The sequence below is a fragment of the Littorina saxatilis genome, linkage group LG5 (genome assembly GCF_037325665.1).
Source record: "Littorina saxatilis isolate snail1 linkage group LG5, US_GU_Lsax_2.0, whole genome shotgun sequence".
Lineage (NCBI taxonomy): Eukaryota > Metazoa > Mollusca > Gastropoda > Littorinimorpha > Littorinidae > Littorina > Littorina saxatilis.
The window spans coordinates 6,163,336-6,188,086 of record NC_090249.1 but is presented as its reverse complement, the minus strand read 5'-3'; the positions used below and the strand labels follow the sequence as shown (position 1 = coordinate 6,188,086).

The 24,751-nt window shown below is 41.0% G+C and overlaps 1 protein-coding gene across 1 annotated transcript; it reads right to left on the bottom strand.

Annotated features, from left to right (window-relative positions):
* Positions 1–393: 393 nt before the first annotated feature.
* Positions 394–22,009, bottom strand: LOC138966173 (coiled-coil and C2 domain-containing protein 1A-like). Its single transcript, XM_070338302.1, has 17 exons — positions 21,880–22,009; positions 20,204–20,320; positions 19,025–19,115; positions 18,487–18,620; positions 17,670–17,760; positions 14,694–14,815; positions 12,545–12,635; positions 10,869–11,002; positions 9,926–10,037; positions 9,037–9,161; positions 7,111–7,167; positions 6,642–6,731; positions 4,984–5,609; positions 4,336–4,393; positions 3,737–3,833; positions 3,053–3,177; positions 394–2,574 (listed from the first exon to the last, which is right to left on the bottom strand). Exons 1-17 carry the CDS (start codon positions 21,886–21,888, stop codon positions 2,533–2,535), a joined length of 2,121 nt encoding a protein of 706 aa, XP_070194403.1. The 5' UTR covers positions 21,889–22,009; the 3' UTR covers positions 394–2,532.
* Between the last annotated feature and the right edge of the window lie 2,742 nt (positions 22,010–24,751).

The window sequence follows — 24,751 nt, the reverse complement described above, 5'->3', positions numbered from 1 at the left end:
GCCAAGTTTGTATAATAACCGTTTTAAATAGGTCTCTCCTTTTATTGTTATCAGAGAGAGAGAGAGAGGGAGAGAAAGAGAGAGAGAGAGAGAGAGAGAGAGAGAGAGAGAGAGAGAGAGAGAGAGAGAGAGAGAGGGAGAGAGAGAGAGAGAGAGAGAGAGAGAAAGAGAGAAAGAGAGAGAGAGTGTGTGAGCAAGGTATATGTCATATTCGATAAGTTTGTATTATTACATTTTTAAATACATCTCTTCTTTTATTATTATCAGCCGGAAAGAAAGAAAGTGAGTGAGAGAATGATGGAAAGAGAGACAGAGACAGACAGAGAGACAGAGAAAAGCAAACACACACACACACACACACACACACACACAATGAATGCAAAGAAAACTGCATTGGGATTCAATACAACTTTTAAAATACAATCTCTCTGTGATATAACACCTCAGAACAAATAAATACTTCAACAATGATAACAATTTCTTCATTTGCGTCAGTTCTTTGGGTATTTCGGAGGTGTCAGAATACTGGTGTATGATTAAAGGAATGTCAGGCAAAGATAAAGCCAACCAACAAGCAGTTTTTAACATCAGCTGCCTTCTGTAGTACCATCGTCGATATTTCCAGTAAAATCGTACAACAAATCTGTCTCTAGCATTCGTAAAACAGGTGGGAGAATTCGACAAAAAAGTGCAGAACTGGACACCACGCACACACAAAAATTCAAGAACAATGAAACAGCGGAAAATTGCATTTTGATTTGAGAACCTTGCCCTGACAAACTTTTCATAAAATGTCAGATGCATGGTGAAGTTTTGACAAAATGGAATGCTAACAATAGATGCAGTGAAAGAAATATCAAATAAGGTGATTATAACAATATTTTAGACATAGTAATTCTTTCAAGACAAAAAACCAGTACAGATAAGTTGGTTTGTTGCAACGCATATTATGAACATAAAACATACAACATAAACTACATTTGTTTTGTAACAAAAAGAAGTCCCTACGAACATTAAACAATATTTACAACATACAGTCTTTGATCTCTGAACTGTCACTTTTATGACACAACTGTCATTCATATTTGACAAAAAACAATGTCAGACATAATAAAATTCAGACAATTTCTTTTTTGAGTACAAAATAAAAACCAGTGATTCAAGATTTAAATGGATTTGGTGGGATTAATTAAAAACAAACACATTTTCAACAGTTCTGCAATTCCATAAAGATGCAACATCCCAAATACTCTATTATTTGAAGCAGAACTTTCCTATAACTACCTCATATGCAAAAACGTAAAACTTAGGTCAGATCTCTATCTCTCTCTCTCTCTGACAGATGCTTGTGCATGCGCACACACACTTACACGTACACACCAATGTCTTTGATTCATGTATATTTGGTAACCATGGAGAGGACAACCTTCCCATATATATATATGTACAAACGCCTCAAACCTTGCAATCCCAAGGGTAAGCCCAGCAGTGATATGTTCCATTTCCACACCATGAGAAATACCCAATACACTTATATCCATACAGACATAAATACACCTTACAACCCTTTGAGAATACCAGTCCAGAGTACACAACTTTCCAGGAACATTACAAAAATGGACTATACAATACAATGTAAATGCAATAACCCTCCTCCGATATGCCATTTACAACGGCTTTGTCATTCATGAAATGACAATACACAAAATAATATAAAAACTAAGGAAGGTGTCCATACATTGAGGAAACAATATGGGGAGCATTACATGTACCACAGAAGATGACATTTTTTTGTTCTCTAGCAGTATGGCTGGCTGTCAATACACAAAAATAATCATAATAATAATGAAAAAAATAAAAAATAAATAAATAAGTTATATATTACTTCCATATTTGGACTGATACCCTGGAAAAAAATTTCTTCGACTGGAACTCATGATACTTTTGTCTTGCTACTTCATACAATACTTCTACTGGCGCTCACAGTCTTATGTTAATGGTACCCTCAATGCTTCTCTATTTCTGGCATCTTAAGCAATTCTTTACTGCTGGCACCCATAATACTTCTCTACTACTGGTACCCATAATGTATTTTTCTGGTACTGGCACATCTAATAGTTTGAAAAACCCTTACTGTAATCTTGATGCATTCGCTGATTAAATGTCTAAACATTCACACATTTAAATTGTCAACTTTTTTTTTTATAAAATCAGCTTGGAGCGAAAAAGGTTTGACGTTTTCCGAAGTTGCTAATACATAACGGATCACATGATCATCTTTTGGAAAATCATCTTCATTTGTCTTGGTGAAAGCAGGGAATCTGGTTCTTTCTTCATTGACAAATACTGTGGCACCTATAATTGAGGGCCACTCCAATAAAAGAAAACTTCTGCATAAGGAACAGCCTCCCTTGTTCTAATAACTTCACCAAACTCTCCCTGCCATTAGAGGACTACTACAAGAGAAGAGACACTCTGGCTTGGTCGCATATTCAAATTCTTTCTCCTGCCACTCAGGCTTTGTGTTGTCAGCTAAGTCTGCAGCTCTGGTAGTCGTTTCCTCATGACCGCAAGCTGTGGTCAAGAAAAACAAAGGAAAGTCATGTTAGCACTGCTCAGTGCTTGATACATTGTGTTATCAAAATCAATTTTTGTCAACATTCAAAATTGTTAGCTATTCACATGAACACCAAAGTGAACCCCTACTTCATTATGCATTCACATTAGCATGCACGCATTACATATAATTATGTTGCATGTACAAACTTTCTCAAAATGAAGGACTATTGTGGTTATCAGTTCTTGCTCCTTACCCAACTTTCTTTCTCATAAACACTTTCAACTTTCACTTGACCGAGAGACAAACAAATTGATTGACACACGACAGAAAAACATTACCCTCCTTACTCACCCCACGTTCAGCAATTTCTTTCTTGATGATAAGAGAAGCCAGTGTGTCTTTCTGACCTCCCTCCCTGGCTAGCGCTCACTCTCTGTCACACACATCCCCCACCCCCCACCCCCCCCCCCACCCCCCTTCCCTTCCACTCACCTCTCGTTCAGCCAGTTCTTTCTTGATGATAAGAGAAGACAGCGCCTCCTCCTGACCTCTCTCCCTGGCCAACTTCATCTCACAGTTGAGGTTGGTCACGTCCTCTTCTACCTCACCCAGGTACGCTGCAACACGGCAACGTCAGGGTGAACTTCTCAAGAAACAGAGGAACTAAAATGTGTAACTGCCTGAAAAATGTGCTATTTCCACAGGAAAAATGTGCAATAAGCGCAAACCATGACGACCGTTTCACAACTGAAAAAATATGTGCTTCTGTAGTAGAAGTGAACCATAAAACAATTTCCCCCGAAGACGGAGTATGGTTGCCTAAATGGTGGGGAGTCATACAAGTAAAATCCCACTCGTCCAAAATGCGAGTGTACATAAGAGTTGCAGCCCATGAGCGCTGAAGAAGAATACAACAATTATTCTCCCTGACATGAGTTCACCCAGAAGAGGACATTAAAACAGAATGGGCTTTTCTACTGCTCTTTTGTGCAAGTGTGATTTTATCTCCTTCTAGTAGCAGGTGTTGCCGACAAATCTCACTCAATGCACTTGCCTGTATGCAACACACATACACACACACACACACACACACACACACACACACACACACACATACATACACACACACACACACACACCCATGTACACTCAGGAATAAAACAGCAGTTAACTTACCAAGCCAAGCCTCATATCCTCCTGCTCGAAGTCGTTGTTTCTCCTCTTCCATCTGCCGATTCAATTTCTCTGCTGCAACCTTTGCATCGTCGCTGCCCTGGAGATAAATAAAATAAAATTTAAAATTCAACAAGCCTATCATCAAATACAGTTAAACCTGCCCTCGCAACCATCTCTCAAAAGCGACCACCTGCCCACAACGACCACTCCCAAGGACCCCAGACGAGTTTTTCTTTTTCTAATTCAGCTTTCCATAGCAAGCACCTGTCTATGATGACTACATTTGGTCGCTCCCTTGGGCGGTCAATATAGGCAGGTTCCACTGTATCATAAAAGAGTTGCAATTCTAAAAACACATATTCTTAAAACAGAAGCTCACCTGCAGCATGATGCATTTTGAAAGTAATTCTTACAAAATGAGAAAAAAAATGAAAAAAGGCCTACTAACATGGCATGACATGTAACATTATGTACTGAAAGTGAAATCAACAACTCCTGCCTTGTAAAAAAAAAAAGAAGAAGAAAAAAGGCGTGTTATGTAGGCAGAAACCTGAGGAGGGACAAGTACAAATTCAACCAAAAAACCCATAAAAACAAACCTCTTTTTCAAGCTGCATTCTCTCATACTTCAGAATCTCAATGCATGTCATCTCAGAACTGAAATATAAAAAAGACAGTGTTAGCAAGAAGTTGGCTTCAGGAGCAACCAAATAGCAATTCTGTTATCATGAATGCTACCAGATGCTCTATGGTATGAGGTACCCAAATAAAATTCATCGAAATGTTGTCAACCCAAAATCAAATACTTTCAAGTAAAAAGAAAACCCAAAACTGTCACATGTGCAACTGCAAGGCAGGTGCTTTTCTGCTGGAAAAATATGCTCTTGTAGACAACTACACCCACAAAGTCTGATCTGTTGGCTGTAAGCAAAATACTAACGCTGTTTTTGTGTGCTTTTTTCATGCTAATTTGACTAATGCAAACAAGAGTATCACTTCCATGCTGAAGTAATGTTGGCTATAATCAAAAGCCCTCTAGATTTAAACTCTTTCTTCAGTTCACAACGAAAAAATGCATACTTTGCACATGGTTGAAAACCAAACATTTTCTCCCAGCATATTCTTGCTATTTGCGGTGAATAACTGTTAACAAAACCACTAACTTTTCAGTGATAAAGAATGCTCTAACAATTCAAGCCCACTGTGCATAATTGTGTCATCACTCAATTTTCGAAGAAGAAACCAACCTGAGATTAGATGTTCCGTTATTCTGCACGGTCAGTCTGCTCACTTGCTGCATAAGTGCCGTGCTCTCCTTCTTCTTTCCATCCGGCAGAACCTGATTCTGACGTACAGGCTCCAGAATCACACTGTTACCGTGAAAACCGTTCACCGATTCCAGCAAATTGTGCTGCGGAGGCACAGGTGAAGTGTTCACCCCAGAACCTGGTTTCAGCGCTCGACTGGGAATCAGAGGAGTAAGAGGCTGGTTGGGAACACACTGAGAACTTTGTGGAGCGTTCATGACGGCACTTTTTTCGCGCGGCGACTGTGCAGGCAACATCTGTTCAGAGTTTTGCGTTAAAGCGTACAAAGGGTTCAAGCCCGAAGAAGAGGGCGTCTGCTGCGACAAACGGTGTAGAGGTTTGTGACCTCTAGGTTGACCTTGCCGCACAACGTTCGATGATTTGTCGGTGGGTTTGATCTTTTCCGGGCTGGAACTGCTACTGTCCGATTGTGAACTGCTTCTGCTGCTGTTGCTGCTGCTGCTGCTGCTACTGCCCACAAGGGGAGATGAATCACCCAGATAGGCAGACAACTCTTCCGCCAGGCTTATGCCACCAAGACTGCTGTCTGGATGCGGTCGTTCTTCCTGAAATAGGCGAGTTGCAGTTGTAATAAAACCGAGATTTGTGTTCTCCTTGTTTACCTTAATAGGTGAGGGAGGGTAGGGCGTTGGGTGAGATGTTAGTGCATACAGATACTAGTACAGAAAAAAAAAGAAAAAAAAAAAAGGAGCTGAAGAATCTAGGTGTAACATTTTACCCTGTCCATGTCAGCAACAGTCAAATCAAACCACGTATGAGTTACAGTGGACAGACAGACTTACTGGCTAATTTCGCTTTAACCAACCAAAATTCCCCGACAGCAATTGACAGCAGATCCACACAAGTCAGGTTTTTCCATGACTGATAATACTGGCAAATCCAAAACTGGTACAAGTTAAATGAGCACTTCTAATCTATCTCCACCTTTTAGCCAAAAGAAAAAAAGCAAGAAGGGAAGACCCTGAAAGCACAGCCATACAATCCCCATAGCTGCCAACCCCTGTGAAACCCAAATAGTAGCATAATGCTGCAGTTTGACAGTTTCAGAGTAGCAATGAGCTTTTAAGCGTAGCATTGTCTTCAATTTGAATCGCACACCCGCATTTTGCGAGGTTTGCCTTGGACTTTTTTTTTTCCTCTCTCGTTGTCCGTGTCAACGGCATGGCGGCAAGTGGGACACAGTGCCTCGGTAACCCACACCTCCAAGAACGTGTTCAAAGTCAATCAAACAGAACACGCAAACCAAGACTACAACGCTCTTGACTGGATGTAGGACAAAACCGTCCCCTGATTGGATCAGACGTTTCCATCACAAGCGCAGTTTTTACTGACTGCTGCTGACTGTCCAGTAATAAGTGGAAATTTTGCATGCTTGTCATTTTTTGTTTAAGCGTAGCTATTTTGGGCTTAGCGTAGCCATTGCTGCAAAATCGTAGCATGCTACGCTGAAATCGTAGCAGTTGGCAGCTCTGAATCCCTCCCCAAACTTCTTAAGTATTCACAACGCAGTCCTATTCTCTAGCTGCTATTCATCTGCCCCCCCTGCCCCAGGCCCTCCAATTTCAAAATCTCTTCACCCTCAGAGCTGGCTCTTGTGGCCTCTGTTGTGTCAAGACCCTGGCTGCTTCCTCAGTGGTGGGCGTTTGTTCTAATGGTGGTGGTGGCACCTGTTATGCAACAAAAAAATTCTATTATACTCAACTCTAGTATTGAAAAAGGTCAAGGAACAAACAGAAAAAAGTAAAGTCTCTTTTTCTCCAAGAAAACCACCGCAGAGCAAGATAGCTACCTAGCTTTTCTACAGTGACCAAATCACTGCAATTCATAACAATCTTTCTTTCCCCCCAAAAGCCAGTCAATACAATGGCCCTTTTACCACAATCATGACAACCTTTCTTTCCATCTATCAACAAAGCAACATCAACTGTTTGTGTCCCAACAAAGCAACAAGTTCATACAGTAAGCAGATCTGTATCTGAACCACACCAATGGCAATTCACAAAAACATGAGTATCAAATTCAAAAGTAAAATAATGTTTCTTATACCTGAGTCATGTCAATGGGGACTCCCTTATCAAGGGACTGCACCAAAGCCTGAAGTCCCTGCAACAGATTCAATCAATCCAATGTCATTCGCTGCCGGTATTACAGGTTGGTCTTCCCAGCTTGGATTTGCAGCTACATGCTACAGTGGAACCCCCCTTTTACGACTTTTAACAAAGTTAAAAAACAAAGGATTACTGTACTCACCGTTACAAAGACGACACAAGACGATTACGAATTTTCGCTTCTGGAAGCTTCATCAGGAAAAGAACATAAAAGACAACAAAAAGCAGACGCAACACGGAACGAACAGGATTTGAAAGAAAATGGAGGGGAAACACGCAAAAAGGGGAAGGAACTCTAGGAACGGAAATGAATGAAAGGGGAGAGAAGTGGTTGGATGATGTCAAGGGCACAGGCATACAGACTAAAAGTAATACTACAGTAATCCTTTGTTTTTTAACTTTGTTCGTCTTACCACAGTCACTTTGTTGTTTAGACTTTTAACAAAGTAAGAATATCAGGTATTAAAAAGGAGGGAGTCTTAAAATGGGGGGGGGGGGGGGGGATTTTAAAAGGGGGGTTCCACTGACTGTATACAATACAATGGTACCTGTTATGAACAGACATGCTTTGGGACAAGTCAGAAGCATCCCTATATTGTAGGTGGTCATTTGACACCAGGTATATATTTTTGGTCAATACAATCGAACCTCCCTTTTAGGTCCCCACAATTTAAGACTTCCTCCTATTCAAGACCTTACTTTTTCACATTTTCCATTCATAACCTCTGTAAATGTACCTCCATTGTAACTCAAATGTAAGACTCTCTCCTTTATTAGGCCTAAAAATAAAATAGGTGTGGTTACGGTAACCCGACCTACACTATTTTTAGGGGCCGACCCTATAACTTTTTATTACATTTGTCAAAACAAAAAAACCCACACAAGAAAACGAGTGCAGAAAACGCAATGAAAGCGAAAGCGCCCAAGTCGCACACTTATTTCCCTGTCAAGTGGGTTTAATTTGTACACATCACAAAAAAGTTTTAAAAAAAAAGTGATTGCCTACCTTCCTACCCTATTTGTTTTGGCTATGTTACCGTAACCACACCTATTATTTTGTTTGGCCTTAGACCTGATTGTCTCAGAAGTTTTGAGGTCTTAACAGGGGGGGGAGGTCCACTGTAGTCAAATTGACAACAGGTGTCCTTTATTTGAAGGTGTCCTCCCATCAGAAGGGCCTTATATCACAGGTACCACTGTACAATGCATACAAACTTTAAAGAGTTATACATACAGAGAAACACAGACAAAGACCAAAGCACAAGCATGCAATTTTTAAAATGATAACCCTGAAGCTTCCCCTTAAATTACCGGTAAAGCAAGAACTCCTCATTACCTGTCCACAAATTACAGTGCTGACAGAGATAATCATGACAGTTATTATAGTGCTGTCAAGGCTCAACACCAGATTTTTAGCAAACGTGATACAGTGGAACCCTCCCCCCTACACATTCTAAGACCTCAAAAACTTTGAGAAAAAGGCGTTTTCAAATGAAAGTTAATTTACAGAGTTTTTATTACATTCAATTTTACTGAGGCTATGTATGACCACAGTATCTGAAAAATGTAATACATTAAAAAGAGTGAAGTCTTAAATTGGGGGATCTTAAAACAGGGGTTCCACTGTATCCAGGGGTTCCACTGTATCTATCAGTTGCTTTAGGACGTGCAGATGTGTGGCTTTCCTCTTCACCTCAGAAAAAATATAGCACAAGTACTTAGTAAATTCTGAGTTTTTTTTCTGCACACACAAACAAATTATTTGAGGGAACACTATCTGAAGGCTTGTTTACACAGGTGCATGTGTATGCAATCACACTTTTTCCCCTTTTGACCAGTGGATGAACGCTTAATGGACGCTTACCTTGACCACTCTCATGTGCTGCAGGGCCTGATCTTTCTGACCAGCGCGTTTGGCTTTCAGAGCCTCCAGCTTGTACTGGTTGCATCTCAAGCGTACCGTCTCTGCATCCTGGATATGCTGACTGGCTGAAAAATGGAGACAAAAGAGGACCCCTTATGCTCTATGCTCCTCATCTTAATTGTAAACAATCAGTGATGTGAACCAAACCCAACGCAACAGGGGAAAAAACAAAAAAATAGAACCCTAAAAAAGAACCCACTACACATATGTCACCTTTCAGAAGTTATTTACTCCAAAACATGTCACAACTAAACTAACAAAAAATATTCCCCTCCTTGAAGCGGCAATACATTTTCTGCTGGCAGTACACATTTTTGTGTGCGGACTGACATCATGCTGATATGAATTAAAAAAAAAAGAAAAGATAAAATTCATGAGTCAGAGTGTGATGGGGTGGAGGGACAGAGGATGGATCGAGCCATTCGTTGAAAGGACACAGAGCAGGTACCAAAATAGCACTCTTGATATGACAGATTTTTTGGAGCTACGTTTTACTAAGGCCAAAAAAAATAAAAATAGTCTGTTTACGGTAACCTGACCGACCCTATTTTTTTCGTGCGACCCTAGACTTTTTTTTGGCATTTGGGGGGAAAAAAATAAATAAAAAATAACGTAAAAATATGGTTTTTTGGGAAAAAAAAAAGAAAAAAAAAATCCCGACCTATTGACCCTATTTTTTGGGCCTATGTTACCGTAAACAGACCTATTTTTTTTTTGGGCCTAACAAAATCACTCACATTTTTAACCCCAAAGCATACCATGCCTCAGAAAAAGATATGGGCATTTGTATCCCCCATTCAAAACACTGACATTACACAGCACACTGTACCTGGGACCCCAGCCTGATCAGCCAAGCGTTCAATGTCGGCCAAGGAGTACGGACATGCCGACATGTCCAGTGGTTTACCCATCTCGTAGTCTTGTAGAACTTGGGTCAGCATCTGCAAGCAAATTACTTAGTTAGGATTGCAATTTTATCTCAGTTTTAATAATACAACTTTATGAATAGTGTTCATTTTTAGGATGTTCAATTTCATGGCGGAGTCACACCAAGACAACGCACGGCCAGCGCACTGAAAATGAAATCAAAAATGAAAAATAATGATCACCGCGTCGTTGTGTGACCGCGGTTTTGTAGAAGCACATTTTTGTGCATGCTCAAAAAGTCCCAACGCACACAGCGAATGACAACGAATGCGTAGCGTTGGTCTAGCGCACTCGACAAACGAGTAACGCATATTGACGCACACCCAGTGAACGACAACGCACTGAGCAAAATCGCAATTTTTCGCGATATGTTCAGTGCGCTGGCCGTGCGTCGTCTTGGTGTGACTCCGCCATCAGAGCGAAAACTTTACAACCAGTGTCAAAACAAGATTAAATTTTTTTTTTAAACCATCTGATGAGTCACGGGGAGAAAACATTCAAAATACTCCATATCAGGTAAGGGGAAGCTAGTCTCTGGTAGACACAGTCATGCCACAATCAATGTCTGTTTCACAGTAGGACCTGCAACGCAATGCCTATGCGTCATATGGTGTAACATCTTAAAACCATGACATGTCTGCCCACTCCCCCCAAAAAGGGTTACATGCACCAAAGATACTCTCTTGGATACCCTTAAAATCTCCTTCTCTTTACAGGCCTTTAAAATCGCTTATATGTTTAGAAAAAAAGAGGGGTACAGTACAGTACTAGCAGAGGCCATCTTAATCACAGAGGAATTCACACACACACACACACACAGAGACAAACAAACAAGAACTATTTACCTTTGCATTGTGTAGCAGTTGACTCTCCATTTTTGTGTCACCCCTTGCACCAGCAAGCTTGGCGGCTCTCGCACTGAGTCCACTCATTTTTGTCAGCAGCTCAACTGTCGTTCTGTACTCCTCTGTTTGTTTGCCTGTGTCATCATCATCATCATCATCATCATGTTTGGCATATACTCATCCTAATATCTGCACCCTCAATTCTGACTTGATCACTGTCACAACCTTACCATCGCTCCACATAATCATAACTGTACATGTCACTATCACACAGTTACAAACATGAAATTTTACTTCTTTCCACCCCAAGCACAGTTTTCAACTTCAACAGCCTCACAAACTTCCCTGGCTTTCCTAGTTTATGAGTCATTCTCTACACAATATCACACTCAAAAACAATTTGTAGAAAAAAAATGACTAGCTGACTGAGGGGGGCCCAGTAGCTCAGTTGGTAGAGCACTGGACTTATGATCCCTGGGTCACAGGTTCAAATCCAGGTTCGGACGGACACAGGTCAACTTTATGCAGACCTGTTTACCCTAAACCCGAGGCAAGAGTACTTTCCCAAAAAGTTGAGTGTATTTTTCAAAAAGTTGGTGTACTTTGCAAGCAAAGCCATATGGGGTAGGGAAAATGTACGCGTGGGTGCAAACGTGTTTGTGTAAGAATAGCATGTCTTGTGAACACCTTCAGAATTTAACTCCTTCCAATACAACAGGAATAAAACTATTTTATTTACCTGTCAGTTTATAGCATTATAACCAGTGTCTTCCAAACAGATTGATTTGATAATGAAAAGATGAAGTTCGTGAAATAGCATCTGCGGTTGACAGTGGCAAGTTCATTTTTACCATCATCTCAGAAAATATTGCTTCAGCGCGGACTACAGCCTTTTCTTCTGGCAGGATTTGCTTTGCGGGAATGAACTTCATAATTCCTTGGCAGCTTTCAGCGGATTTCTTTGCAGCAACCTTGTCCAGGTGAGTTTTAGAACTGCAGTGTCGTTCGATGTCATATTTCCCAGCATGGGCAACGGAGAAATCTGATTTACAATACTTGCAGTGTGCATGACTTTTTCCCATAGTAGACTCCACAATTCCTGGCTCTTTCTTATATTTCTCCAAGAAAATCTGCTGCTTCTGCTGTTTAGACTTGGTACAGTCATCCGAAACTGGCACATTTTTCCGCTTCATTTTGCCACGATTGTCCAGATGGCACGTGCCAACAACTGAACAAGGTTTCCACAGCTGAAGACTCGCTGTCATGGTTATCTCCCTTCGACCGAAACCGGTATCAGTTGTACCATTCCGTAATCAGCACACCAACACCGGAAAACGTATTCTAGACTTTTTCTTAGGCGTATTTTGTGCGTGTGTCGCGTATTTGCGTACCGATAATAATTTGGCGTACAAAATACGCCCAAATCGTACTGGTAAACAGGTCTGTTTACGTGCAGATTCAGAGACGGTATTCATGTCCCGTGTCACCACAGACGTTAACGACCTCAGTCATTCTGCCATAAGTGCAGGTGGCTGATTACACCTAAACTCACACACACCTCGCTAGCGCGACTCTTGTTGCTATTAGCTTTCCACTGGGAGGAAGCGACCTTAATTTCCCAGCAATGGGATATTAAAGTAACTGAAAGGAAAAGACAGATAAAAGTGCAAGCTTACGGAATTTGCTGCCAAGAGCAGGCGAACACGGAAGGTCCTTCTTGTAAACGGGAATGTTGGCTTCAGCACGTTTCAGCAAATACTCCAATTTCTGCAGCAAGAAAAAACAAAAAATGGCAATTAAAACAGGAGGGAAAAGAAAGAAAAAATAGCTTGCAAACAGGTCTGATCACAAGCTGATGCTGTGTTAGGAGTGACCTTCAATCAATCAATCAATCAATAGGAAGCTTATATAGCGCGTATTCCGTGGGTACAGTTCTAAGCGCTTGTCGAAGAGTTGTCAACACAGGACTAACAATTTGTTTGTTTGTTTGTTTATTTGTTGCTTAACGTCCAGCCGACTACGCAGAGCCATATCAGGACGAGGAAGGGGGGGATGAAGGGGGCCACTTGTCAAGCGATTCCTGTTTACAAATGCACTAACCCATTACTTGTGTCCCAGCAGGCTTTAGTAAAACTAAATTAATACCTACTGGAAGATTACCAGTTTCCAGTATGTTAAAATAGGCTTAACCTATCTACTGCTGGACTTACATCAGAACACTAACAGATTAAACTATACATGAATCGCGAGACAAGCGGCAAGAGAAGAGATTTTTGGAAAAAATACAGGTGAATGAGCAAGAAGGCAGAAAAAAGAAAAGAATTCATGAAGAAAAAGAGAGCATGACAGGAAAGAGGAACCAAAAATCTACCTAACAGCAAACTAGAAAGCTCCTGCGGTTCCAAAAACAGGAGGGGCCTTTAATTTCATAACCGCAGTGCCCCACTGCGGGAACAGGACTAACAAAGAAACTAACATCTACAGACGGACACGAACCCTATCACACACTAGCAAACCCTGATAAACATACAACAAACAACTGTTTAACAACAATGTACACATCAATAGCTAGGTCCAAACAAAATAATATTAAGCACAAAGAAAACACCTCTCACAGAGCACAGCACAAGAATGTCTTTTGGGGCACAACACATCACGTCGAACATGAAAGTCGCAGCCAGCTACGGGAAGAACTGAGTCTTCAACCTACTCTTGAACGCGTCAAGAGAGGGGCTCTGGCGAAGCTCAAGCGGCAGGGAGTTCCAGATGGAGGGGCCCGCGGAGGGAAATGCACGCTGACCAGCAGATGCGAGTTTCGAGCGAGGGATGTGAAGGCGGAGTGGGTCAGCAGCAGAACGAAGGGGACGGTCGGAGGGCTGGGTGTACAGGTCCAGGGAGGATTGAAGGGACCTTCATGAAAGACTGTGAATGTCTGCCTGTCATGTTTGACGTTCTTACATTCTTGACCAATTCCTGCTTATGCTGTTTAACCTTGCATGTAAAACCACCTCAAATTGTTAGACTGTAAAAAATTTTTAAAAATTTAAAAATCATCTGCATTTCACTTTATTTCAAGTACAGTACCTTGATTGCACTGCAGACTTAGGTACTGGGTTATAACTGAATTCTTGTCAGCGCTGCTTGAAAAATCCTCATGCATTCTACGATGCTTTAGTAAACCCACACAATGTTTCTGAAAAGGATTCGTTTGTTTGTTTGTTTGTTTATTTGTTGCTTAACGTCCAGCCGACTACGCAGAGCCATATCAGGACGAGGAAGGGGGGATGAAGGGGGCCACTTGTCAAGCGATTCCTGTTTACAAATGCACTAACCCATTACTTGTGTCCCAGCAGGCTTTAGTAAAACTAAATTAATACCTACTGGAAGATTACCAGTTTCCAGTATGTTAAAATAGGCTTAACCTATCTACTGCTGGACTTACATCAGAACACTAACAGATTAAACTATACATGAATCGCGAGACAAGCGGCAAGAGAAGAGATTTTTGGAAAAAATACAGGTGAATGAGCAAGAAGGCAGAAAAAAGAAAAGAATTCATGAAGAAAAAGAGAGCATGACAGGAAAGAGGAACCAAAAATCTACCTAACAGCAAACTAGAAAGCTCCTGCGGTTCCAAAAACAGGAGGGGCCTTTAATTTCATAACCGCAGTGCCCCACTGCGGGATTCTGAAAAGAATATCAGCTTTCCATTAAACAATGTTTGAAACCTAAATAAATGCACCACGTGTTTATTCATCATGCATTATATATGTGAGTGTGCATGTTGATCTGTGTATGTATCATGTATGTGCAATGGAACCATACCTGAATTCCCAACTGCAATGTCTGCACCTTGGTCTTCTTCCCCTCCTCCTGTGCTACTTCTATGGCCTGGTAATACAGCGCGATTCGCTCTGTGATCACTGACTGGGGGTCAGCCACAAACTCTGAAAAATAAAAACAATTCATGACAAAAATCTTCTTCTGCGTTGATGGGCTGAAATGCCTACAAAAATTCATGTTTTGAGTGGTTTTTTTTAAGGGTGTCACGATTTAGTGACATGGATCGAGAAAGTGTCACTCTGTGGGGTGCCTTTCTCGAATTGCGACAGAAAGCACCTGTTGTTTTCTGTCAACGGCTGGTTTTTTTTTAGCTGACATAGCATAGCGAACACGGGAATTTCGTGTTGCATGGATTTCACGTGGGTGATTTCTGCTGTCAGGGCAAAACTGTCGATAACTGAACTGGGGTAGTGACAAGGTGAGTCACGGGATTCTGTCAAGGTTGTCTGTGTGAGACAAGTATCGACACACTCAAAACTCAGCGGCTGGAGAGAACAGTCGGTGTCATATTTTCCTGCGAGTTTGATGGTCTTCAACGCGTTGACTTCTGCACTGTTTGTCAACGTGCCGTTCTGCTAAGTACAGTAGGGCTTCAAGGAACTTCAAGTTAGACACCACTTTCTCTCTGTTTACATGCTGGCTGACGGACGGGGCGTCAATGTATTTCTTCGCTGTGCGGGGAAAGTTTTTCACCGCATAAGGATTCAGCGCAAGAGGGTGGATGGCGGTATTTCTGTTGACGAACGGGAGCCATTCAAAAGGAAGCAGTTTTGCTTAAATGAGAGAGCTACCTACATTGGGCTGTTGAGGTAATAAATCATTATTTAACGCTGTTGACGAGTCTGTGTTTGTGGAATGAAATACTCTCTGTTGTTCTTTCCAGGTTAGCGCATAATTTGCTCTTTGTGACGCTAAAATACTAATCTGTATATGGTTTTTGCAGATATGGAGAGAAGGAAGGAAAATGGCTGATTTGTTGTTGTAAAAGTTCGTTTGTGCAGGCCCACGTGCTCTATGAAATATGTAAAGGTGACATGTTTGATGGTGGAGGGTAAAGGGTTGCGTGGCATGTTTAGTGCACCGATGCTTTTTGTTGCAGCCTATCCTTCTACGTAACGTTCTTCTACGTACTCATCGGTATGCTGTAACCTGAGTGTTGGAGCTGTAACCTGCTAACCTGGTGTTCTGGTGTACTGGTGGTTGCTGTCGTCATCCTGCCAATCTACACTTCTATCTTCTGGTAGACTACGGGGAGGATCTTCAGCGACTGAGTGTGGCGCCTGATGTCTCCACTGTTCCCTGCTTCGTCGCCACGCTAGCCGGCACTACATTCGACGGAGCAGTTGTAGAGACTAAAGACTAATTACGGGCCGCCCACTCAGTGGCAAAAAGCTAAGTGCACCATGTCATAGCGCCCTTATACCACCTTGTCATCTTGTATATTAATGATTTCATGTGAGTAGTGACAACGTGGGGTGTGTGACACCTGCATTAACCAGCACTTTTTACAGATCAGCAACTTTTTTTTAACTATACACGGGATCAGCATGTTACTATAATTTTCTATACTTTAACTGGCATTTTTGTCAGTGACCACTTGATTTACGTTTTGAACGTAAAAAGAACATCTTTTGGAGTGAAGTCACGAGGGAGGTGGCGTGATATTACATAAACAGGCGTCTGAAACTATTACTTTTGTTGATTCTATTTAATTGTATGACTGCGAGAGTGGATCGTGGTGTGGTTAGTTAGTTAGAAGTAACTAACCGTTCATAATCACCTTATGTGATATATTGAAACGTGACAAAGGGGGATAAGGAAAAGGTTAAGGATAAGGAAAAGATTTCATATAGTTGCCCTCGTGAAAATTCAAGCTGCTTTCTCAATGGGAAAACGAGCTGCCATACAGTATGGCGCTACCTATTTTTTTCCTGCATGCGTGTACTCATGTTTCCAAGCCATGAGACTTTCGCTGTAAACTTGGGTTCTTTATCATACGCATGCATGCACACCGGACCCTGAGGAGAGTCTGCACTAAGTTGTCCCTGGGAAATAAATCCCTCGCCGAACGTGGGGATTGCACCCACGCCGATAGCAACAATTGGTTTTGAAGCCAGCGTCGCTACGGACTGAGATATTTCCCCGCCCGAAAGTGCACGACTGTTTTTACCTGCCATTTAGGCAACAGAAATCTGAAAAAGGTAGACTGCTTCACAAGATTGTCAAAAGCAGTCCTACATATACAGTGGTACCTGCCCCCTCTGATGAGAGGACACTTTCCAATAGAGGACACCTGTGTTCTTTTGTCACTTTGTCTATTAATTTGAATAAAACATACATGTTATGAGAGGGCACTTGCATTGTGGGACACGTTCGGTGTCGTCGTCCTTTCAACACAGGCGTTGCAACAGTGGAACCTCCCATTTAAATCCTAACAAAATCTGGGAAACAGGAGGGAGTCTTAATGAAATGTGGGTACATTTACATGGGTGTTACTGGGAAAAATCAAAAAACCTGAAAGGCAGGGGTCCAAAATGCTCAAGTTTGAAAGAAAGTTTCTGGACACCGACGAAACCAAATCATAATAAGCAAGATGGCGGCAAATCCAAGGGAGCGAACCGAGAAAGCACGCGAACTGGTGTCAAAAGTCGGATCGGAACCGCTGCTCGTTATTTCAACTTAGCGAAACGAAGCTTTTTTTGTTTTTGTTTTTGAAAACCCGGAAAACCGGAATTTCCGGCTTCAGATTTTTTCAAAAACCGGAAATCCGGCAAAAGCCGGAAGAGTAACACCCATGCATTTATAGACGTTCTAAACAAAAAAATCGTGGAAAACATGGAATTACAGGGGGGAGGTCTTACTTTAGGGGTCTTAAAAGGGGGTTCCACTGTACCTGTTTAGAAAACACCTACCGCAACCACTCAAAAGGTTAAGATGTCAAGCGAATACGGAACTTACCATCATCTGTGGGAAGACTTACAGGAGGCGGAATCTCCTCAGCTCGGATAGGGAACCCTGCCTGGGCTTTCTCTTGGAGTTTCTGTATCATCTGGTGTAGACACATTGAATGAAAGAACATTATTACAGGGTAAAGAAAGAACATTATTACAGGGTAAAGAAAGAACATTATTACAGGGTAAAGAAAGAACAAGCTATTATACATGGAAAAACTTATGTATTCGATTCATCAAATAAAAAAGTGGCAATGAAAAACTATGCACATCTATCTCCAGTGGGTTTTTTTACACTAATAACTGAATTTAATAATTGCCATGATGCTCTTTTCATTAAAATACTGCCTATAAAACAATAAAACTCAAGTCTTGAAAAAAATAAAGAAAAATTTCATGAATGAACAGCAAACGAGGGGAAAGAAAGAATGAGTTATATCAATAACGCAAAATAAGTCCTAGAAAAAAAAGTCTTGATATGAAAGAATTAAAAACGCTTTGTAAAAGAATTCAAGAAAAAGACAGCAGCCCGCTGCACTTTAAGTACAGCATGAAACAGAAAGTATACTACTTAAGCATAGTGGAATCCTCCTTTAAATACATCCAACAATCCTAGAAGATAACGTACGTCTTGAAAGGGAGGAAGTCTTAAAATTCAGACAAATTTACATAGGTAATGAACAGAAAATCCGAGAAAGCAAGATCTAAAATAAATAAGAGGCAAGTCTTGCAATGGTTTTAAAAATAAAATCAGGGTTTCATCGTGACCTTATCTTAAAATAAAAAATAAGAAAGAAAAACACACACACACAAAAAAAACTCACTTGTAAGCCTCGCTGTAGTGTCTGTATCTGTTGCGTGCGATTCTCCCCAATTTCTATGTCAGCGTAATACAGTGCCTTGTGGTAGTCTGCCAGTCTTGCTGACAGCTCACCTAGTGGATTGGCCAGCGGCTCGCCTGTTCATGGCGTATATAAAAAAAATTTTATAATCAAAGGGAAGTTTGAATGACATGATAAACAATCTTGCTGAAAACAATTGCGTTTGTGTGTGTGTGTGTGTGTGTGTGCATGTGTCTGTCTGTGGCAATGTGCCTGTACAGTGTGAAAGTATGTACTGTTTATTTGTGTAACCATGAAGAGAACAACTGACTCATAATTTACAGTACATGTACTTTTTTTTAAATGAAAAAACTTCATACTTATGACACAAAATATTGAAGCTAACAAAAAATCTTTCAGTCTAAAATTTTTACACAGATGTAAGAATATTGCAGAAAAACGCTGGTATATATATTGTTCTTTTAGCTCTCAAACAATCCCAACCAGAACACACATCTGCAAGCAAAAAACGGATTCAAACCTGCGTTTGAGTGAATGCGTAGAGGAGGGGGCACCATATCCACAGTAACCACTTGACCAACGCTGACTCTCTCCATCAGATCCATCAGTTTCTGTCAGAAATAAATAACAACAAATAGTGAAATACTGCAGTGCGCAACACAGAAATTCATGCCTGTACGTCTGGGTGTATCACTGTCAGTCTCACTTTCTCTCTCTCTGGGTGACTGCATGCATGTGTCAACTTTGACAATGGAATATAATAACTGTTCCATCAATTCAATTCATTCAATTCAATATGAGGCTTATATCGCGCGTATTCCGTGGGTACAGTTCTAAGCGCAGGGATTTATTTTTATTTTTTATTTTATGCAATTTATATCGCGCACATATTCAAGGCGCAGAGATTTATTTATGCCGTGTGAGATGGATTTTTTTTTACACAATACATCACGCATTCACATCGGCCAGCAGATCGCAGCCATTTCGGAGCATATCCTACTTTTCACGGCCTATTATTCCAAGTCACACGGGTATTTTGGTGGACATTTTTATCTATGCCTATACAATTTTGCCAGGAAAGACCCTTTTGTCAATCGTGGGATCTTTAACGTGCACACCCCAATGTAGTGTACACGAAGGGACCTCGGTTTTTCGTCTCATCCGAAAGACTAGCACTTGAACCCACCACCTAGGTTAGGAAAGGGGAGAGAAAATTTCTAACGCCCTGACCCAGGGTCGAACTCGCAACCTCTCGCTTCCGAGCGCAAGTGCCACCCAGACCAATTCATCAACAGCTGTAATAGAACCTGACATTTTGAAATCAAATCAAAGCCGGCATGCGATCATAAGCTTACTGAAAAATCATGTACGCACACCAGCTCCGCTCTCTCATTCTCTCTGTCTCTCAGCGGCTGATGTGTTCATGTTGTGCGGCAGTCGCTTTGAAATGGGGGGGGGGGGGGAGAATCCGAATTTATTCCACAGAAAACGTCTGCGTGTCAATGGCATTGATAAACATTGATTTAGTCATCGTTTGCCTTTGACTGGTTGCCTTGGCAGGTTGACCGATTTTCATGAGAGCATTGTGGTCAGCTCATGATGTCATACCGGTTTGAAAGATATCTAGCGCAATCACTGTGTAAGAATGACTATCTCCCTAAAATCCTGCCATGTATAACCAGGTCAAACAGCACCTTACCTGAATATCTTTCTCCAGCCTTTCTCTGCCTGTGCTATCGTTGGCAGCTGTGGCATATTCTATGGCCTGAAGATACATGGCCACCCTTTCTTCCAGTACACTGCTCATTACTGGGGTCTGCAGAAAGAAAACAAAACAAGTGTTAATTTAATCCAATCTCGTCTGCCGTATTTACAGGTGTGGGCACTTGTCCAAAATGTTGCATTTTAATTTTATGAAACATAGCAAATCTTTGTCGACCAAAAGTGGGGGATTCCCTGTAGGTGGATTTCCTGTGAGCGTTTTCTTTGTATACAGGGAATCCCCCTGGGTGGATTTCCTGTAGAGTTTTGCCTATCTTGCTGAAAGTCACATGATGCTTTACAACATTCGTAGAGTTTGATGTTTTTCAATCTTTTTCGGTATTTCTTGGAAATTTGATTTTGTTTTGCAATTTTTATTGAAAAAAAGTTTTAAATCGATAACTAAATGAAAGTAAACCCAGCTAAAATAAATTAACTGCAATAACGACATGCTGCATGCGAATTAAGGAATTTCACAAGATTTTCCTGTCGAACCGCCATTTTGAAAGGGGAAGCAACGCTCAGGTAATTCAAATGGGTTAACGGCAGTCGAGCGATTGAACGGTATTGTACTTTCCTACAAGAAATCCACCTACAGAGAATCCCCCACTTTTTGTCGACATAGACCCCTTCAGCTCCATGCATGCCCGTGAGTTATGACAGTGTTTACATCATCATTCACACATATAATACTTATACAGCAATTTCACATCAGAAATATATGTTAATATAATGTTAGCATCATTTACCACCCTTGGAGGGTAATATATGTTAATATAATGTTAGCATCATTTACCACCCTTGGAGGGTGATGGAGGCACAACTCATAGCTATCAGGATCACAAATAATTTGCACATTTGTGCACAGCGTGACAAATCTGATCGTTACTCGATCCTATCTAATTTGTGCCCATGCAGATGATTCTGCGGGTTTTCTAATGAAACAACGAAAACATACTCTGATTATTCATTGGTCCTAAGAGGAAGTAACGCTCAACTAGACTTATTAGTAAAATAAAGGTTTGTCATGCCTGCAAACTATAAGGTCTGTCATGCCTGCAAACTATGCAATATTGTTTCATATTGTGATGTTGTGCCGACAACCTATTTTTGGGGGGAGGAAGGGGCATACATTCGTTCCTCACAGCTAGTGTCTCTTTTTTCTTTTTGTAAAGTGTATAGCTGCCCAAATGGAGGGAAGCCTTTCAACAACATAATTTCCAGAGGCGTAATTGCTAACTCCCTTAAAGTTAAACTGGAGCATGAACAAGAGAATGTTAGTTTATACATAAACTTTAAGCAAATGTTTAGGTAAGCTTAATTGTGACCATGTCACGTCAAAGCTGAAAGCCTGTCACTATTCACCCCTGCATTGACCACTTGTCACAGACGGTTGAACATGTAATGATGTATACATTACATGTCCTACGCATCCCCATTCTCGTCCAATTTTTGCAGCCAACGCCTCTGGACAAAGCCCACTTTCGTTCTGATCACACGTCTGCTTCAGACCTGTGACACGCAGAAAACTTGATCGACCGAAGTTTATGAACAATCAGTCAAACGTGTCAGTAATACCAAAGTAGCTCCTGAAAGATTTGATCAACCACCCACCTTATCCATGGCGGCTGCCTGTCTTTCTCCTTCTTTAAACAGCAACGAACAAGAAATCGTGACACTGTCACAAGATCACATCCTTTCCCTTCTTCCCGCAGACATCATGCCACGTTCAAACAAAGGACATCCCGCTTCAAACTATGCGGAAGTGTGTGGTGGGAATTGATAACAACGGCGGGCGTTGTATGTTCTGAACACGCTTCTTCACCAAAAGTGGGTCAGTGGCAAGTGGTTGAAAGGAGGCGAGAATTTGATCCGATTATCTCCCTTGTGAAGAAGCCTGTCAAATGACTGTGCCACAGAAAGTTCACACTTTGGCATTTGGGGTTTTCTGTGTTCCAGTAAATCCCCATGCGAATATTTTACTCTCTGGCCGAACTGATGTATATCATGATTTACTTCCGTACTAATCTGAACTACATGCATAATACTACTTTTTCTCTTGAAATGGTTGCAGAGCTTCATTACATTTTGCTAACCTAGCTTAGATATAAAACATATCTTTTCAGGATACTTTGACCATAAAAAAAGCTAAATCTTGATGGCTATAAAACACATACACAAACATTTGTTCATGCATGCAAGGCATTGATGCAGCAGTGTATCTAGGCTTACCCAATTCAACACACTCCAATCCAGGTGTACTGGAATTCTTTTCATCAAAACTAAATGTTAACAGAATTATATTTTAAAAATGCTACCCAAGCTGTGATAGTTTTGGTGTTCAACAAAATCAAAATAAAACATTCTGGGGATCTGAAGAATGATCTCTGGTGTTTTGTAAGTTCCTGATATCCGCCGCTTGCTGTGACGTTAATCTTTTAATTCCACCCGACACAGATGCTCTAACCCTAAGTCTTTTAAACAAGAAGAGCAAACGCTCGATCGAGTCACTTTCGCAGTTCTGAATATTATATGAGGCATCAGATGGACAGGAAGAAATTGCTATTCACAACACAATGAGTCACGTTCACATAAAATTTGAGCCCGGTCACTTTTATAGTTTCCGAGAAAAGCCCAACGTTAAGTTGTGTGTTGCCGAACAGAAAAGGCTAGTTATCTCCCTTGTTTTTCTGATAACGTTCGTAAAAGGCTACAGATGTAAATACTTTGATGTAAAGAATAATCCTACAAAGTTTCAATCACATCCGATGAACTTTGTCAAAGATATAAAATGTCTAATTTTTCCTTTGACGCTGACCTGTGACCTTGAAAAAGGTCAAAGGTCAACGAAACCATCGTTAAAGTGTAGAGGTCATTGGAGGTCACGACTAAACAAAATATGAGCCCGATCGCTTTGATAGTTTCCGAGAAAAGTCCAACGTACGTTAAGGTGGTGTCTACGGACGGCCGGCCGGCCGGCCGGACAGACTAACACTGACCGATTACATAGAGTCACTTTTTCTCAAGTGACTCAATAAAAATTGAGCAAATATAGTTCTTCTGCAACATTTAATTTGTTTGCTCTTCAGCTGAAGTGTACAAGCCAAACTCCAAGCCTTATAGTACATTAAAAAATGTGTATTGCTAAACAAGCAGGCATCTACATGTATATTTTCCTGGAGTTAACTTGTGCATAAGCCGAATATAATCAACAGGCATGGGAATTCCAAAATAGAAAAAACTCTGAAAATAGGCCAAGGTCCAGAGGCCGCCCAGGCCCCGGCGGGGTACAGGGGCTCTCCCCATTGGGGGGAGAAGCCCCCCGGAAGAAAAACGAATTTTAGCATTTTAGACCAATATTTTGATAGTTCTTGTGTAAGCAAATAATGGATAGAGAGACAATAGTATACATATAATTTCATTTAGCTTTTTTTTTGCAGCGGACAATTTTTTCCCCCGCTGAAACGTAATTTCCTTTTCGCGGAAATATGCGATTTCGCGGACAATTCCCATGCCTGAATCAATCAGTGCATCTCATGATCTGTATCACGAAATGAAATCCTCCAACAAGGTGTTTTGCAATGTGTTTATTGCAGAAAATATGCTCATAAGCTTTTTCTTTTGACAGTCAGTGAAGAGAATCCTTGCAGTATCTGTATGTTCCCTTTCTTGTTGCTGACTGGTTTGCTTGCAATATACTGGACTGGACATTCCATGTACTTACTTAACTCATTGCATAAGCACTGAAATCAACAGTGGTGGCTACCACTCAGTAAGGCCAACAAAAATAATAGTTGTGATTACGGTAACATAGCCAAAAAAAATAGGGTAGGAAGGTAGGCAATCACTTTTTTTTTTTAAACTTTTTTTCTAATGTGTACAAATTAAACCTACTTGACAGGGAAATAAGTGTGCGACTCGGGCGCTTTCGCTGCGTTTTCTGCACTCGTTTACTTGGGGTTTTTTTGTATTTTTGTGACAAATGTAATAAAAAGTTATAGGGTCGGCCCAAATAAATAGGGTAGGTCGGGTTACCGTAACCACACCTATTTTTTTTTTAGGCCTAAAGAAAAAACGAAAGAGATGGAATGGAAGGACAAAGACAGAGAGTGAGAGAGGAACACACATACACATACAAACACTGGTGCAGTTTTGTCTTATATTGTATTATTTCAGGTTTTGGCAAAGAAATAACAGAAACCAAATTCTGCATCAACCACGCACAGTCAGTACTAAATCAAAAGTGGATTTCACACATTCCACCACAGCACAGATTGGTACCTGGAAAGACACAGTGCTTTCCATGAAAAACATTTGGCTCACAGTCACAATCTGAGATCTGGTCAAGATCATACCTGGGATTCGGTTCTTTCTTTCTTTCTTTGGTGTTTAACGTTGTTTTCGACAACCATTCAAGGTTATATCGCGACGGAGGGAAGGGGTGAGATGGGATAGAGCCACTTGTCAATTGTTTCTTGTTCACAAA

What these genes read in the sequence shown, in the direction of transcription:
- LOC138966173 (XM_070338302.1), bottom strand. An exon ending in AAGTCTTCCCACAGATGATG is followed by an intron (nt 14,816 to 17,669) that starts GTAAGTTCCGTA and finishes TTTATTTTTCAG; the next exon opens with AGTTTGTGGCTGACCCCCAG. An exon ending in AACTGCTACACAATGCAAAG is followed by an intron (nt 10,038 to 10,868) that starts GTAAATAGTTCT and finishes ATTTGCTTGCAG; the next exon opens with ATGCTGACCCAAGTTCTACA.